General features: G+C 50.0%; 1 protein-coding gene across 1 annotated transcript; it reads left to right on the top strand.

The window, feature by feature from the left end:
- Nucleotides 1-13,524: 13,524 nt before the first annotated feature.
- Nucleotides 13,525-18,453, top strand: LOC120939750 (serine/arginine repetitive matrix protein 3-like). The gene is made up of 2 exons (XM_040352085.1): nucleotides 13,525-14,159; nucleotides 17,834-18,453. The coding sequence occupies exons 1-2, from the start codon at nucleotides 13,526-13,528 to the stop codon at nucleotides 18,427-18,429; spliced, it is 1,230 nt and encodes a 409-aa protein (XP_040208019.1). The 5' UTR covers nucleotide 13,525; the 3' UTR covers nucleotides 18,430-18,453.
- The last annotated feature ends 498 nt before the right edge of the window (nucleotides 18,454-18,951 follow it).

Below are 18,951 nucleotides of genomic sequence, written 5' to 3'. Positions count from 1 at the left end.
AAGCTCAATGGAGAGGGTCATGAGGAAGCTCAATGGAGAAGGTCATGAGGAAGCTCAATGGAGAGGGTCAGGAGGAAGCTCAATGGAGAGGGTCAGGAGGAAGCTCAATGGAGAGGGTCAGGAGGAAGCTCAATGGAGAGGGTCAGGAGGAAGCTCAATGGAGAGGGTCAGGAGGAAGCTCAATGGAGAGGGTCATGAGGAAGCTCAATGGAGAAGGTCATGAGGAAGCTCAATGGAGAGGGTCATGAGGAAGCTCAATGGAGAGGGTCAGGAGGAAGCTCAATGGAGAGGGTCAGGAGGAAGCTCAATGGAGGGGGTCAGGAGGAAGCTCAATGGAGAGGGTCAGGAGGAAGCTCAATGGAGAGAACCAGAAGGAAGTTGGTGGGAAAGAGTCCAGCTTTCCTCTGGTGGTGAGAGTCTACATCTCCCTCACTAGGAAGAGCCTGGTGGATATCAGCAGGAGGAAACTGGCGATGTTGTGGCTAAGTGAGAAAATGACCCCCTAGGCCAGTGATGGGGAACCTTGGCACCCCAGATGTTTTGGAACTACATTTCCCATGATGCTCATGCACTCTGCAGTGTAGCTGCCGATCGGAGGCTCTCCTGACAGGGGGGGTCACGCTGATTGTTTATCAGTGCAGCCCCCCCCCTCGGATGCCAACACTGGACCACCAGGGAGTGCCCCCCGGTGCTCAATAGAGCAACAAAAAAACACACCAAAAGAAAACACAATCGATGCCAATCAGTGCCCACAAATGGGCACTGACTGGCAACATGGGCACTGGCTGGAATGATGCCCAGCAATGCCATCAGTGCCACCCCTCAGTGTCCATCAGTGCCACCCAGTGTCCATCAGTGCCACCTCTTATTGCCTATCCATGCCCAGTGCCCACCTATCAGTGCCCATCAGTGCCACCCATAAGTACCCATAAGTGCCACCCATGAGTGCCCATCAGTGCCGCCTATGAGTGCCCATCAGTGCCGCCTATGAGTGCCCATCAGTGCCGCCTATGAATGCCCATCAGTGCAGCATACCAGCGACGCCTATCAGTGCCCATCAGTGCCGCCTATCGGTGCCCATCAGTGCCACCTCATCAGTGCCCATCAGTGCCACCTCATTGGTGCCCATCAGTGCCACCTCATCGGTGCCCATCAGTGCCGCCATATCAGTGCCCATAACTGAAGAAGAAAACTTACTTATTTCCAAAAAAATGAACAGAAAAAAATAAAAACTTAATTTTTTTTCAAAAATTTTCAGTCTTTTTTTAGTTGTTGCGCAAAAAATAAAAATGGCAGAGGTGACCAAATACCACCAAAAGAAAGCTCTATTTGTGGGAACAAAATGATAAGAATTTCATTTGGGTACAGTGTAGCACGACCGCGCAATTGTCATTCAAAGTGCGACAGCGCTGAAAGCTGAAAATTGGCTTGGGCAGGAAGGTGCGTAAGTGCCCCCCGGTATGGAAGGGGTTAAACGTGCTGATGTTTGATCGTTAGCGGCTCGGCTAATACTTAAACAGCTCTGTGTCATTTTCTGGCGTATATGTCTCGCTGTGTTTGGCGGGGATTCATGCGCTCAGGTGTCTGCGCCTCTATCCTCAGCCCAGCCAGGTGTGTCAGAGAGTGCAGAGCTGTTGGCAGAGTGGTGGGCACAAGATCAGAGGCCCCGGGCGGCTCCTTCAGGGGTAAGCGCTACACCTAGCAACAGAGAGAATTTAAAATGCATGCATGCTAAGTAATGTGTAGGTGTCTGGGGGAGGGGAGGGGGGGGAGGGGGGGGGGGAAGCCTTCATTCTGTACGTGATGTATGAGAAGAGAGAAGACTCCTTATACAGAAAATCTGAGGATGGGGATATCATGTGATGCGGCCTGCGGTCATGTGACGTGAAGTTACTGCAGAGCAGCGAGACCACAGGAGTAGGGTTGCCACCTGTCCGGGTTTTGAAGCATTTGTCCAGATTTCAGGCAGACCGAAACCCGGACACCTTATTCAGACCGGGCTGTGGCTCCCCAAGTAACCTGAGTCCGGGAGCTGAGGGTGGCTGTCTGGGGGGCAGGTTCGGCATCACTGGAGGGGAGGGGCAGGGAAATGATGTCAGCAAGAGCAATTTGGCCACACCCACTGGGGTGGATTCAGTAAGCAATTGCGTCTGCGTAACCATAGTTACGCAGCGCAATTGCTTAGTTGCGCCGGCGTATCGACTTCTCCTGATTCAGAGAGCTCGTTACGCCGACTGCAGCCTAAGATATGACTGGCATAAGGCTCTTACGCCGTCGTATCGTAGGCTGCATTCTTACGATGGCTGCTAGGTGGCGTTCCCGTAGTGGTCAGCGTAGAGTATGCAAATTGCATACTAACGCCGATTCACAACCGTACGCGCGCCCTGCGTACGCAGTTTACGTCGTTTGCGTTCGTCGGGTTCCGCGTAAGGCTGCTCCTGCTATTAGCAGGGGCAGCCAATGCTAAGTATACCCGTCGTTCCCGCGTCGCGATGTTTGAAAATTACGTCGTTTGCGTAAGTGAATCGTGAATGGTGCTGGACGCCATTTACGTTCACGTTAAAGCAAATGACGTCCTTGCGACGTCATTTGCCGCAATGCACGTCGCAAAAGTTTCCCGACAGAGCATGCGCAATACTTTCGGCGCGGGAACGCGCCTAATTTAAATGATCCACACCCCCTACGGGATCATTTAAATTACACGCGCTTACGCCGGACATTTTTACGGAGCACCCACGCAAATTACGGAGCTACTGCATCATGAATGAAGCGTAGTGCAGGTAATTTACGGAGGCGCAGCGTTAAAACGGTACGCTGCGCCTCCGTAAGAGGGCGCAAGTCGTACCTGAATCCACCCCACTGTTCACTGCAGCACGCTATGTGCACCGCATTACCACTTTCCTTGGGGCACCCAAGGTGTCCCAGGCCGCTAAAGTGTTTGGGTTTGGCTTGAAGAAAAGGTGGCAACCCTACACAGGAGTCCTTCCATCACCTACCTTCCCCCACACCCTTCACCCCTCTCCTCCGGTGTGCGGAGCCGGGCTCTGTCAGGGGAAGTCTCTTAAGAATTGAGGATGGCGGCTCACGTCACTGACCAGCAAGGAGACGCGGGTTCTATACGTGAGGCCAGGGAGGTGGTTGTGCCAGACTAGTGAGATGTTAATAACAGCCAGCAGCAGCGGGTGCCAACGCAAAAGACATTGGGGTAGATTCACATACCATTTGCGGCGGCGTATCTCCAGATACGCCGCCGTAATTTGAATTCCGCACCCGCGTAGCGTTACGCCGATTCACAAAGGCAGTTACGCTGAAAAAATAGGCTTCCTCCACCGACGTAACTTGATTGCGGCGGCGTAGAATTGTGTGCAATATAACTTTGGCCGCTGGGGGGCGCTTCCGTTGTTGTCGGCGTAGAATATGCTAATTTCATAGATACGCCGATTCACAAACGTACGTGCGCCCGGCGTTCGGTTTTTACGTCATTTGCGTTAAGGCTTTTTCGGCGTAAGGCTGCTCCTGCTATTAGGAGACGCAGCCAATGTTAAGTATGGACGTCGTTCCCGCTTCGAAATTTGAATTATTTACGTCGTTTGCGTAAGTCGTTCGCGAATAGGGCTGGACGTAATTTACGTTCACGTCGAAACCAATACGTAGTTACGCCGTACTTGGAAGCAAAGCACACTGGGATATGTACACGGACGGCGCATGCGCCGCTCGTAAATCACGTCAATCACGTCAGGTCATCACATATTACCATAAAACACGCCCCCTTCCCCATTTGAATTACGCGCGCTTACGCCGGTGACTTGTCCTCAATGTTCCCCTAACGGGGAAGTTCCTTCACTGACTGCGCAGGCGCAAACTTCCCGACGGAAATCTCCGAACCTCGCCCAGCATCCAGGCTCATTCTTTAACATCCCCGTGGATTGGAGGATGTTAAAAAAAGAGCCAGGAGGCAGAGCGAGCGGAGCGAGCCGTCCGAGCGCAGCGAGGACGCGAGGCCGACTGGCCACTTACCTCGAAATCCACGTCGCCCTGGATGCCGGCCGCGGTTCGGAGATTTCCGTCAGCAAGTTTGCGCCTGCGCAGTCCTTGAAGGAACTTTCCCGATAGCTGCAACCATCTCAGCACATCATCCTGCGCATGCGCTGGAACTTCCACGATAGCTGGAACCAGCACGGCAGATCACCGGCCCCATTTACGCTACGCCACCGCGACTTACGGAGCTTTGTGAATACTGCACTTGCTCCTGTAAGTTGCAGAGGCGTAGCGTAAATACACTACGCTGCGCTGCCGTAACTCATAGCGTAGCTACCTGAATCTACCCCATTGCCTGCCCAGGTACGTGTACTGGCGATTTACCGACACCTGGCCTAGCAGCTGCACCGCAGACGATCTGGAGGGTTTAACCCGGTGATGGCGAACGTTGGCACGCCGGATGTTTTGGAACTACGTTTGCCATGGTGCTCATGCCCTCTGCAGTGTAGTGGAGCATCATGGGAAATGTAGTTTCAAAACATCTGGGGTGCCAAGGTTCACCATCACTGGTTTAACCCATGTTATGCCCCCATATGTGTGCCCCAGGTAGGTGAAACAATCCCAAAATTTGCTACAACCCTACAACCCCACACCATCAGTCTGTTTGTCAGGACCCGGGTCGGAACCTGTGACCTCTGCTGTGTCTGGGGATGTGTCTTCTTGCTGAACCATCTGAGATGCCGGACAGCTCCCTGTCTGATCCAATCTGGCCTTGTTCCTTGTTTCTGCTGAACCTTGAATCCTTTGCTCTTTACAAGAACTTCCTATTTAAGCCATGATTCTGCACTTCCTGTTTGCCAGATTATCCTGTCAAGGTCATGGGTAAGGCTCAGAGACCAGTCACTGATCCCTGGCATGTGGTATCGCACGGTCCCATTTTCGGATATATGTGAGTATTTTCTTGGCATGGCCAATTATGTCCAATTCACTCCCCCCCCCCCTTTCCCAATATGGGTAGCTATACAAGACACGTAAGAGGGAATACCAAGGTGGTGGGCATCCTAACACACCCAGCACCAAAAAGAAACCCACTACTGTGGCAGGTTTCAATCCCATGCAGGGTCACTCACAGGGTGTTTCCAATAGGGGTGAAGGGTCCTCACAGAACTTAGGACTATCCCATTTTTCTTATACGGGACCCCTAGCAGCTAAAGCGGTTAAACAACTCCATCCGCCCAGTGCATTGCAAACCCCCAAACCCAACGCAAATTTGCATCAAGAGGGAGCATTGATGGAGACAGAAATACCTAGTCTGTCAGGTACCCCTTCCCATCAATCACGCTCTCTCAATGCACCGGGCAATGATTCACATCGAATCACCCACACACGTCTAATACAATCGGAGATCCCTTTAGGAGAGACCCCCCTGGGAGCATCACCTATGAGGAATTGAGCGTGATTAATCTCACACCATACCCCCTATCGGATGATGAGTTAGCCGTCCTCAAACTAGGTTTAAGTTTCTGTCCAAGTAACAACATGGACAAATATGAGGTGATCAAGGACCTTTACTTGTTCGCTAGGAAACTTACCTATAAACACATTTTCGATCCTGACAAACAACGAATCAAGGCTGAGAGAGAACTCTCAGAGCAAATCAAAAAATATACAATGAAAGAATTTAGAGCCCTGAAGGATCTTATATTGTTACTTGAGGAAAATGAAGGCACCGCCATCCCCACATCCAGTGAAACTAATGCTAACTCTCTACCACGCAAAAAAGACATCAGTGCTTTTAAGCGCAAATCAAACCAATTCCCAGATTTACACACTAACGAACAAGTCTCAGCATTTCTAATTGCTATGGTCCATGAGGTTAAAAACATGTCTATGTCATCCACACCTTCCAATCTCAGTATTGACCATCAAAAAGCACTTAAATCCCTACAGGCTAGGCAGGACACAGTCATTAAGGCTTCGGACAAGGGAGGCAATATAGTTTTACTTACGTGTGACCAATACGAAGAAATGTGTTTTAACATTCTCAAAAACGCAGCTTGGTACAGACCGATTTCAAAGGACATTATTGCCCAATTTCATTTAGAATTTAAGTTATTACTTTATTCTGCCTTTTCCGAAGCCCTAATTGACCAACAAACCTATGAATATCTAAACACTGCCTTCCCTAGGGAGGCGATATTTTATGCTATCCCCAAAATCCACAAAAACAAATCCAAACCACCGGGTAGACCCATCATCTCGGGGATAGGGTCAATTACTGAAAATGCCAGCAGACTGGTGGATTTCTTTTTGATGCCTTATGTTATTAGCCTCCCATCCTATGTTAAGGATACATCAGACCTATTGCGACATCTTGATGGCGTTACAATACCATCAGACGCTACATTTGTTAGCATTGACGTTGAGGCATTGTACTCGAGTATACCGCACGACCTGGGCCTTGAAGTCATCAGATCCTTCCTCATGAAGGAGGATCATCGTACCTGGAAATTTCAATCTTTTATTTTGAAACTGTTGTCATTTATCCTCCATCATAATAGTTTCACCTTCCTAGACTCCCACTACCTCCAGGTACAGGGCGTAGCCATGGGCACTTGTTGCGCACCGGCTTACGCGAACCTGTACCTGGGGGGGTGGGAGAGGGAAATAGCCTCCAATGAGGCTTACGATGACTTCATGGCCCAGGTCCTGTGTTGGTATAGATACATCGACGACATTTTTCTCATATGGACAGGCACTATACAAAGTCTACATGAATTCATAAGTTGTTTGAACAAAAACACATTCAACTTAAAATTTACCTTTGAATATAATAGAGACACTTTATCATTTTTGCATCTATCAATATACCGAGATGCCTCTAACAACATTGCAACCAGGCTTTATCGAAAGCAAACAGCAGGGAACACGGTGCTACACGCCCAAAGCAGCCACCCGACACATCTCATCCACAGTATTCCATATGCTCAGTACATCCGACTTAGGAGGAACTGTACACATGATACGGACTTTAGATCTCAGGCCAATGAGCTACGCTCTCGTTTGTTACTGCGAGGGTACAGCAAATCTCTTTTGAGAAAAGCTTTCAACAAAGCTCTCAATCGAGATAGACCCTCTCTTATACACCCTCAAAAAATAGAAAATAAAGACCAACAAATCACTAGATTTATAACAAAGTACACGTCCCAACACTACCAACTACGCAGCTGCCTAGAAAAACACTGGCACCTCCTAAGCGAATATGTGACTATTGGTAAATATGTTAAACACAGACCAGAAATAGTATTTAGGAAGAATACCTCAATTGGTAACAAACTAACATCAAGCCTTTACCAAGCAAAAACCAATCCTGTGATCCATAATCGAAGTCCAGGCATTTCTAAATGTGGCCATTGCGCTTATTGCCCTTGGGTGCAAGCTGGCACCAAATTTAGCTTGCCCAATGGGGAAACGTTTAGACCTCGCTTTCAGGCCAGTTGTGACACCGAGGGGGTCATTTATTTAATGACCTGTAAATGCGGGGCTTACTATGTCGGAAAAACATTACGTAAATTTAAGAAAAGGATCTACGATCACATTTATTACTCGCAATACGCTAAGATGCTCACACCGATAAGTCGCCATCTGGGGTTATTTCATAAATTTGATACATCTTCTATTCAATTTCTTGTATTGGAGGTTGTCCCGCGTGACCCTCGAGGGGGTAACTGGGACAAATCTATTCTTCAGAGGGAGACTCTGTGGATAGAGCGCCTGGGCGCCACTAAATTACCGGGGATCAATGAGGTGCTATCATACAGGCCCTTCCTTTGAGGGACCTGTATGGCAGCTCCCATACCTAGAGATCGATCCATCAAACCAACGTTGGTTTTCCAACGTTGATTGTTTACCTGCATAATATTCATAATTAGTTTTTCCTTTGTTGTATATCAGTTTTTGCTTTGGTTTTCGTTTTATTATTTTAGGTCTGACCATTATATATCTAAATGGTTTTGATTTTACTTCTCTCTATGTAATAATCTCAATACGGTTAATAAATACCTCAAATCTCTTGTGACCTGATCAAGCTACAGCATTAAGCTAGTCTGTTCTAGTGGCCAAAGTGGCCCCGGTTTGGGCCACCCCCATTTCCCCTTCCCAACGTCCAGGTTTTAAAAGTTTGTTCTGTGACAAATTTTGTGCAGTTTCTCTATTGATTTTTCATTAATAAGTAGAAACAGTACTATGATCATCATTTATTAATGTGTTGTATATGTCCACTCTATGATGGATCCAATCTTGTTATACATGCATTTTGCATGTCTTCCTATATAAATGTTTTATCATTTTTCCTTATTGTTTGCTCATCCAGCGTTTTTATATATGTTCAGACCTATGCCTGCCTTACCACCTGTCACCACAGTGCCATGCGCCGTTGAGCAGATGAACCAGTGGCCAGGTAAGCCATCACACTATCCGGTCAGATGCTATTCATCCAGACTTTAGAATGTGTGATGGCACTCTCAATATGGTGTCTAAAATTCCCCATTTCTTTTTTCCATCTGGGAAACACCATACGCATACACTTGTTTTCCATCCATTCAGAGAGCCTGATCGCGGCTCTCTGTGCGCATGCGCACGCGCATGCGCAGTGTATCCTTTTCTGGCCAGTCGGATGATTGTCAATTAGCGTGACGTCATCCGCGCGGGGTATTTAAATTCAACAAGAGCCTGTGTATGCAGTTGCTCTTTGTTGAATGCCAGCCAGGACGGACGTCCAGGGGGCCTACACGCCATTTCACTGCCCAGGATCGTTCTATCTGCTAGTCAAGCATTGGGTATGTACAATTTTTTCCTTCATTACCCTTGCTTATTTTTGTCTGCTACCATGCCTCTATTAAGAGTGGTTTTGTATTTTCAACAGCTGATTGCTGTTCCACTGTGGGGGTTTCCTCACTCCTCGCTCCAGCCTAACGCTCAACGCTGCCATCTTGTGGCAATTTTTGTGAATTGACTTGTTATCCAGTCTTTTATTATCAAGGTAAAAATTACTGCTTATATACCAACATTTTTGTTGAATGTTAGGTTTTATTTGAAACATCAACTACTTCTCTTACAAACCAAGTGCCTATTAAATCTTTTAGCTTATTATCTGGCAACCAATAATATCATTATTTATATTTGTTTCTTTATATTTATATTTTTTTATATATATTTTTTATTGTTTATATTTTTTGGACTTGTTACAGTTAGGAGGGGATTCACATGGACCCTTTACCTTCTGTTGTCCCAGTATTTTCTCTCTAAGGGCGTTCCCCTTTTCCAGCTCCTGGAATTGTCCTCTGAATGCCTAGGCCCTTATACCTCTTTCAAGGTATGCTATATCAGCCAAACCTTATACATATCATATATTTCATATATACTTTTTTCATCCGTTTCTTCTCTTTTTTCTTCTTTTTTCTTCCTCTCTGACTTCCCTTTTGTAATTTTTTATGGTCCTACCCAGTGTTGGACACATTATTATTTTTCTTGTCTACTATCCAATTTTTAGATACCCCAACTGGTTCAAACCTGCCCGGCGGTGCATGGTCAGTGTGGTTATGACCCTTGGTATCTCATTTCATCTGACTAAGGTAGTTGGTCTGATCATATATTTAACTCTGGACGCTGCTGAGCACTCTTCAAAGCTACTAAACACCGTTTCTCGGTGAGTATTATGGCCACAGTCAAAATGCTGTTCTTAATATGCTCAGAGGCCTTTTTGTATTGATGTACAATATGCCTAATGTTTAAACAATATTGTATTGTATTTGGATATATATACATCTCTAATGGCAACACTGTTTTGTCTTTTAAACACCCAGAAGCTCCCGAAGAAGCGACAACGTCGCGAAACATGTTGAGCTGATCCCCACTTTTATCCAAACTCATCCTGCACCATCTCTTGAAGTCTACAACGCCACCCAGCGCTTATTGTGTAATTTTTACATCTAGCCCTGTGGCTATCAGCGGTGTCTTTCAGAAAGGGACAGGAATTGAGTTATTTGTGTATCACATTGTATTTTGTGTTGTTTTTCTTTTTCTCATTATCAAATTGAGCAATTGTTCAGTGTTTTTTGTGCTAAAGTACTGTTCAAATTAAAATTATTTATATCTTTTTTTAAAAAATCTGGTGCCTACAAAGTCCACTTTCTCCTAGTCTCAGACTTCACAGTCTTTTTCTATTTATCTAGCTATACAAGATTACCTATATATTCTTTTTATAGAACATTGATGCATCTGGCTCCTGATGAGTGGACAGAAGTCCATGAAACGCGTCAAGCCCACCCTGAGGCATCCAACACATATTGACAATTTTAGATGGTCTTACCTCCTCTAAGATTCCATTTTATGATATGGTGGACTACAATGTATAATTTTACTTGCCTATGCCATGTTGTTGTATATATATTTCCTGCCATGTACATTACTACTTGTTATGCTTAACCACTTAAGACCTGGACCTTTAGGCAGCTAAAGGACCTGGCCAGTTTTTTGCGATTGCATCGCTTTAACTGACAATTGCGCGGTCGTGCGACGTGGCTCCCAAACAAAATTGGCGTCCTATTTTCCCCCAAAATTGGCGTGGTATTTGATCACCTCTGCGGTTTTTATTTTTTACGCTATAAACAAAAATAGAGCGACAATTTTGAAAAAAATGCAATATTTTTTACTTTTTGCAATAATAAATATCCCCCAAAAATATATATAAAAAAATGTTTCCCTCAGTTTAGGCCAATACGTATTCTTCTAAATATTTCTGGTAAAAAAATCGCAATAAGCGTTTATCGATTGGTTTGCGCAAAATGTATGGTGTTTACAAAATAGGGGATAGTTTTTTTGCATTTTTATAATTTTTTATTTATTTTTTACTACTAATGGCGGCGATCATCGTTTTTTGTCGTGAATGCGACATTATGGCGGACACTTCGGACAATTTTGACACATTTTTGGGAGCGTTGTCATTTTCACAGCAAAAAATGCATTTAAAATGCACTGATTACTGTGAAAATGACAGTTGCAGTTTGGGATTTAACCACAAGGGGGAGCTGAAGGGGTTAAGTGTGACCTCATTTGTGTTTCTAACTGTAGGGGGGTGTGGCTGTAGGTGTGACGTCATTGATTGTGTTTCCCTATAAAAGGGAACACACGATCGATGACGGCGCCACAGTGAAGAACGGGGAAGGTGTGTTTACATACGGCTCTCCCCGTTCTTCAGCTCCGGGGACCGATCGCGGGACTCCAGCGGCGATTGGGTCCGCGATTCCCGCAGTCACGGAGCTTCGGACCGGGTCGCGGGCGCCCGCCGGTCCGCACGCCCGCGACCCACGGCTGGGCACTTAAAGAGGACGTACCTGTATGTGGATGTGCCCAGCCGTGCCATTCTGCCGACGTAAATGTGCAGGAGGCGGTCCTTAAGCGGTTATTGTATGCAATACTGTTTTATGCCATGTCAATCATTGGGCCACCAATAAACATACAAATGTTTGTACCTATGTGAATTTGATTGGTTCCATCATGCACATTCATCCAAAGTCCCAATCTTTCCCCCCCTTTTTTCCATATTATAGGGATGGGGGCGTGAACTTTCCCGTGCGTCTCATTTAAAGTTCCAATGTTCTCCCCCATCACTATAGCCGACCAGTTGGATAAGTAGAGAAGCAGGTCACCCTGACAGATGGATACAGGCTCACCCAAGGTGTGGCGTCTAAGCTGATCCCTGACCTTGGGTGAGCCCGTGTCATCTGTCAGGGTGACCTGCTTCTGTACTCATCCAACTGGTCAGCTATAGCGTCTGGTCTCCGAGCCTGACCCTTGACAGAATAATCTGGCAAACAGGAAGTGCAAAGGCATGGCTTAAACAGGAAGTTCATGCAGGGAGCAAGTGGTTCAAGGTTTAGCAGAAACAAGGCCAGATTGTCCATCGGATCCAGAGCTCCTGATGGTGGAGATTGCGTGTTAGTACCACGTTGCGGGTCCCCGGGATCATCCCACCAGGAGGTGAGAAAGCCGGGATCCAGGAGCAGATTTAGCAGACAGGGGGGTAGATTCAGGTAGCAATTACACCTGCGTATCCATAGATACTCAGCGTAATTGCTAAGTAGCGCCGGCGTATCGACTTTCTGTATTCAGAAAGCTCGATACGCCGACTGCAGCCTAAGATATGACTGGCCGTTGTATCGTAGGCTGCATTCTTACGCTGGCCGCTAGGTGGCGTTCCCGTAGTGGTCAGCGTAGAGTATGCAAATTGCATACTCACGCCGATTCACAACCGTACATGCGCCCGGCGTTCGAATTTTACGTCGTTTGCGTTAGTCGGTTCGTCGGTTTCTGCATAAGGCTGCTCCTGCTGTTAGCAGGCGCAGCCAATGCGATTTTTGAAAATTACGTCGTTTGCATAAGTGAATCGTGAATGGCGCTGGACGCCATTTACGTTCACGTTGAAGCAAATGACGTAATTGCGACGTCATTTATCGCAATGCACGTCGGGAAAGTTTCCCGACGGAGCATGCGCACTATGTTCAGCGCGGGAACGCGCCTAATTTAAATGATCCACGCCCCCTACGGGATCATTTAAATTACGCGCGCTTACGCCGGCCACTTTTACGGAACGCCCCCGCAAATTACGGAGCTACTGCTTCGTGAATGAAGCGTAGCGCACGTAATTTACGGAGGCGTAGCGTAAAAACGGTACGCTGCGCCTCCGTAGTAGTGCGCGCCCCTACCTGAATCTACCCCAGGGATTAAGCAGAAGTGTAGACAGTAAACAATAGTCAGTAACACATGGTCAACGGTTGGAATTAAGCAGAAGTGTTGTTGAGGAACAAGCCAAAGTTAGGGAAGATATGGATGACAGCGGGAGTAACAAGAGCGAGATATTGAAGAGAGCACAATAATCTGGCAAACAGGAAGTGCAGAGACATGGCTTAAACAGGAAGTTCATGGGAGGAGCAAAGGATTCAAGGTTTACCAGAAAAAAAAAGACACAAGACAGTGAGGCCCGGAGCAACTGGAAGTCAGTGCAGGGCCGGCCATGACAGGGTTAACAGAAACCCTAGTAGCTGTGGGGGGAGGAGCAGAGCAGGGGAGGAGAGATCACAGATATCTCTTACTCTCAGTTTCCCGGGCAGAGGCAGCGTGGGGGAGTGAAGTTGGTGGGTGAGTGAAGTTGCTGCTGTGTCTGCTCAGCCTGCAGGGATTTCGCTTGTCCCAAATTGTCACGGCGATGGCTGCGATCGAGGATTTATTCGGGAGATTGAGGGCGGAGGCGGCTATCCGGGGTGAGGACTGGCTGCAGAGGCAGTTGGGGGCGCTTTTATCGCAGGATGGAGGGGACATGGGGCGCATGGCGTCGGGGCCTAGCCGCGTCCAGACCGGACAAGCAGCATCGGGGCCGGAGCACACAGGTGTGGTGCTGGCGGAGTCGGGGCCTGAACGGTCGGTCCGGGGAGCAGTGCGGGCACACGGGGACACAATTCAGGTCGCATCGGGGTCTGATCTCACAGGCATGGGAGCAGCGTCGTCGGGGCCTAGTCACACAGGCCGGGGGGCCTCGCGGACGCGCTCGTCCCGCCCCCCCCGCCGGTATTCGCCCAGTATATCCCCGGGACGGCAGAGGGGGGATAGTGGACATAGCAGGGCCCCTTCGGGCCCCCCCGCGAAGCGGGCGGCGGGTATTGTGTCGGAAGGCCCAGCCGGGGGCACCAGGAGTAGCGTGGGTGCAAGGGGGGGACGGCCAGGGGGCTCAGATGCGGCGGCCTTGCCCGCCCGGCGTGTGGATCAGGCAGTGACGGGCCCGGTGGTGGGGTCTCGGCGAGTGGGATCGCAGGCCACGGTGGCTAGCCCCCCAGCTTCCTCGGCTAGCCACTTGCAGGAGGTGGAGCGCGTCGGCAGCAACAGGGTTACGCCAAGCAGGAAAGCTTCGGCAAAATCGCCGCACGGGTCCAGGGCCCGCAGGGGGAGTGAATCCGGCCCTGGGCCTTCGGCCTCCGGGACCCAGCCGCCCGGTGGGTCATCATCGGAGGAGGAGGATCGGTCGGAGGGAGAGCGGTCGGGATCTGAGGACGAGGTCTTGCCCAGGACGATACCAGCAACGAGGGATTCGAGACGGTCGGCTGATGGGATTGCTTCCACGCAGCCCGGTAAGTCATTTTACACTGATGTTTCTAATAGGCAATGTGTTGATGTGGTTGAGAGGAATGTGGTTGTTGCACCGGCGTCCCAGGTTACGGATGCACAGGTGGGTATTGCTGGAGGTGATGTGGGTTTGCAAAGGTTTTTGTCGGGGTTAGAGGCTCTGGTCAGTCAGCTAAAAGGGGGGGACAGACCTCCCGCAAGCCCGGCGGCGGCTTGGGGGCCGGTCGGGGGAGCTACGGGGGTGGCCGCGGCGGCGGTGGCGGCTGCCACTACGCCGTTGGTGGTAGCTGGAAAGGAGGCAAGTGGGGGCGGCTTGGGGGCCGGGGCATCAGTGCAGCCGGAGGTTACCGCCGAGTCGGCGGGGGCCGCTTCAAAAAAACGGGATTTAGTACGGTTAGCGGATGAGGCTAGGGGACAGGTTTACACCTGTTACGATGCGCCGCTGGGGTCGCATCTGAAACAGGAGGTACGGGAAAAGATCTGGAAGAGCGAGTACGTGGAGATATTCGCGCTGTTACCGCTGGAAAAATTCAATTTGGACAGGGTAAAACCAGAGGATTCTAAGAAGGAAGATGAGGAGAAGAGGAGGTACAGGCTAATACCTCGCACGTTTGCAAACTGGTCGCAGGCGTATTCCATTTTGGCCAGTGTGATTGGCGAGAAGAACCCCGAGCACTGCTCGGCGCTCTTCAGTTACCAGGAGGCGATCAGTGAGGCCTACAGGTGCTATGGGGGCACAGGTTGGCTTAGATATGACGAACAGTTCAGGCAACGTCGGGCGATCAGGCCGGAAATTCGTTGGGACGCCAAGGACATTAGCCTTTGGATGCGGCTTATGACGGCTCCGAGGACGTCGGCGCCGTTTTTTCAGGGGGGGGGCCGGCGGAGCCTCTTCCCTGGGACAGTCGGCCGGAAAGAAAAAAGGGGTTTGTTGGCAGTTCAACGAGGGTAGCTGCAAGTTTGGGGGGTCGTGCCGATACAAGCATGAGTGCTCCGGGTGTGGGGGTAATCACCCCTCTTCCCGCTGCTTCAAGCAGGGCAAGGGACGTCCCGGGGATTCTTCAGGTAAGAGGGAGCACCCCGGTGATGGTGAGAAGGATGCTGCCGTTTCTCGGTAGGTATCCGGACAGAGCGGCGGCTCAGCTCCTGGAGGAAGGTTTTACTGTGGGGTTCCGTATTCCTTGTAGCTTGACGGTGGTTCCGCCGCTGTCCAAGAATTTGCGTTCGGCTCTCCAACACCCCGAAGTGGTTTCTGAGAAATTACGGAAGGAAGTGGGGCTAGGCCGCATGGGGGGCCCGTTTGAATCCCCCCCTTTGGAGGGTCTGGTGGTATCACCGTTGGGGGTGGTACCGAAGAAGGAACCAAACAAGTTCAGACTCATTCACCACCTCTCATTTCCGAAAGGGGGGTCGGTAAATGATGCGATTGATGCGGGCGATTGTTCGGTGTGCTACACATCGTTTGACGCGGCGGTGGGATGGGTCAAGAAATACGGTCGGGGGGCGTTGATGGCCAAGTCGGACATCGAGGCGGCCTTCCGGCTGTTGCCGGTGCACCCGGACAGCTTCAGACTGTTGGGGTGTCACTGGGGAGGGGAGTTCTATGTGGACAAATGTCTGCCCATGGGCTGCTCGGTATCCTGTGCGTTGTTCGAACAATTCAGTTCCTTTTTGGAATGGGTGGTGCGAGACGTGGCGGGAGTGAATTCAGTCATCCACTATCTAGATGACTTTCTCTGCATTGGACCGGGGGGGTCACGGATTTGTGCAGTTTTGTTATCTACGCTAGAACACATAGCGGAACGTTTTGGGGTGCCTTTGGCGCCCGAAAAGACGGAAGGTCCTAGGTCTGTCATTCAATTCCTGGGCATAGTCATAGACGCCGAGAAGATGGAATGTCGTTTGCCGCAGGATAAGCTAGAAGGCCTCAAGGCGGAGGTCAGGGGTATGATTGGAGTGCATAAGGTGCAGCTGCGGGCTTTGCAGTCGTTGTTGGGTAAGCTGAATTTTGCCTGCAGGATTATCCCGATGGGGAGGGTTTTTTGTCGTCGGCTGTCGGCTAGCACTGCGGGTGTTAGGTTGCCCAATCACTATGTGCGGCTCGTGAAGGAGCATAGGGAGGACCTGCGGGTATGGCACTCTTTTCTAGAGGGTTTTAACGGCAGGGCCTTGTGGATGTCCGGCCCGGTCAGCAATTTTGACCTGGAGCTGTATACAGATGCGGCCGGGGGAGCGGGCTTTGGGGCCTTCTTTCAGGGTCAGTGGAGCGCTGGCTCTTGGCCGCAGTCTTGGGTGACTGCGGGCTTTACAAAGAATTTGGTGCTGCTGGAGCTGTTTCCAGTGGTGCTGGCGGTTGAGTTATGGGGCACGTCTTTCCGGGATCGGAAGGTGCGCTTCCATGGGGATAACTTGGGGGTCGTGCAGGTGATCAATCGAGTTACCGCATCTTCTCCCCCAGTGATTCGTCTCCTGAGACACTTGGTGCTGCGCTGTATGCAGCTGAATGTGTTTGTGTATGCGGTGCACTTACCGGGTGTGGACAATGTCGTGGCTGACGCTTTGTCTCGGTTTCAGTGGGACAGGTTCCGGGAGCTGGTGCCGGAGGCAGAGGAACGGGGGGTCCCTTGTCCGGAGTGGCTGTGGCAGATTCCATTGGAACAATCTCCACCTGGATTAGGAAATCGTTGAGTGCGGGTACTTGGGCGGCCTATGAGAAGGTATGGTCGGAGTGGAGCGATTTGGTGAGGGAATCGGAGGTTCACCTTTCGGGACCGGAGGTGAGGACACTGGTTCTGTATTTTTTATCTAGAAACATGGAAGCGGGAGTGTCGCCGTCGGCGTTGGATAAGAAATTGGCCGGGTTGGCATTTCTGTTCAAATGGCAAGGGTGGCCGGATCTTACAAAGGACTTCTGGGTGCGACAAGCTCTGAAAGGGTACAGGAAACAGGGGCGGCGACCTGACGCTCGCCGCCCGGTGTCTTTCGAAGTTTTGAGAGGAATCCTGGCTAAAGTGGGGGCGATATGTTCATCCAGGTTTGAAGTTACATTGTTCCGCGCGGCATTCGCGCTGGCATTTTTTGGGGCCTTTAGGGTGGGCGAGCTGGTGAGCCCGTCGAAATTGGTCCAGGGGGGCATGGGAGTTGCGGATGTCGGTTGGACCCCGGAGGGGGTCACGTTGTGGCTCAGAAGGTCCAAAACGGATCAGAGTGGCAAGGGAAGGGCGGTTCATGTGTTCCCAATTGAAGGGTCGGAGTTGTGCCCGGTCGGGCTGGTAAGGGACTACCTGGACATACGTCCGGGGGTGGGGGGCGCCTTTTTGGTACACGAAAATGGGTCCCCGATGTCACGATATCAGTTTGTGGCAGTGTTTAGGAAGTGTCTGGGGGCATTGGGCCTGGTGGCAAAGGAGTTCTCGGCTCATTCCTTTAGGATCGGGGCAGCTACGGAAGCGGCAAGGAATGGACTGGGTGAAGAGGCAATAAAGAGGATAGGGCGTTGGGAATCCAGGCGGTTTCAATTATATGTTAGGCCGCAGCTGGTGGCTAGTTTGGGTTGAAGGTCTGGGGAGTGGGGTTTTGAGTTACGGGGCAAAGGGGGTGACAGGGATTACTCAAAAGCGGGTTATCTCTATGTGGGTATGTTGGTGACGTGTTTTTTTTTTTGTTTACTGTTTTTCAGGTACTGGACCGCTTTTGGTCTGGATAATGGGCCACTCCTATGTGGTTCGGGGGGCCAGACGGGCGGATGATCGCCCGACCGGTCGCCAGCTGGGAATATCGAGACAGGAGGCGAGTGTAAGGTGGTTGGGGGTCCCCGGGATGTTATGGAGCAAGGTGGTGCCGGAGGTGCACAAATTTGCACGGCTGGACAGGCCACCGGAGGTTCTGGTTATTCACGCCGGGGGGAATGATCTTGGAGTGAGATCGATGATGGAGATAGCACGGGACATTAAATTTGACTTTCAGCGGATCCGGATGTCCTTTCCGGATACGATAGTGGTGTGGTCAGACATGGTGGCCAGGTCAACATGGAGGATGGCCAGGTCGGTAGAGGGGGTGAATCGGGCGCGCAGGAAGATAAACAGAAATGTGGGGCGGTTTGTGCTCAGGAACGGGGGGCTAGTGGTTCGGCACCCCGAATTGGAAGTGGACACATGGAGATACCTCAGGAGTGATGGTGTTCACCTCACGGACGTGGGGATTGATATGTGGGTGTTGCGTTTAGAGGAGGGGGTACAGCAAGCGATGAGGGTGTGGAGGTGCTCCCATAGGTAAGGGGTTACCTTTGGGTGCTGGTGGCGGGTGTTTTTGGACTTTGCAGGAGAAGATATTACCCCAAAGATGGACGCCAGTACCCAGCGGTGGGAGGGGTCCTGAAGGGGTTTCTAGTTCCCAGTCTACTAATGTAGCTGGAAGGTTGGTGAATGGGGGCACTGCGGTCAATGGTCGTCTTTGAGCCAGCTTCGGCTTGAGGCCTATGACCAGAGGTTAGGACACCGCAGTGCCAAAAAAGTGTTACATAGTTACAAAGTTTAAAGGTTAACGAGTTAAGGGTTAATGGGTCCTGCAAAGTCCAGCACCATGTTAGAGAGGTTATTATCTCAGGAAATAAGTGTTTTTTCTCTATGTGTTATTGGTTTTTGTTATGGGTTATTTATGATTATTTAAAGAGTATTTAAAATAAAGGAGGCTGCTACGGCCAGTTTTTACTCCAACACTAAGTAGTGGTCTCATTATTTATTAAAGGTTAAGTGGGGGTATTAACTGTAAAGGGGCTTTAGCGGTCAGGGTGAATTC

Source organism: Rana temporaria, chromosome 5 (genome assembly GCF_905171775.1).
Source record: "Rana temporaria chromosome 5, aRanTem1.1, whole genome shotgun sequence".
NCBI lineage: Eukaryota > Metazoa > Chordata > Amphibia > Anura > Ranidae > Rana > Rana temporaria.
Note: the sequence above shows the minus strand (reverse complement) of the source record. Positions and strands in the feature narration are given on the sequence as shown.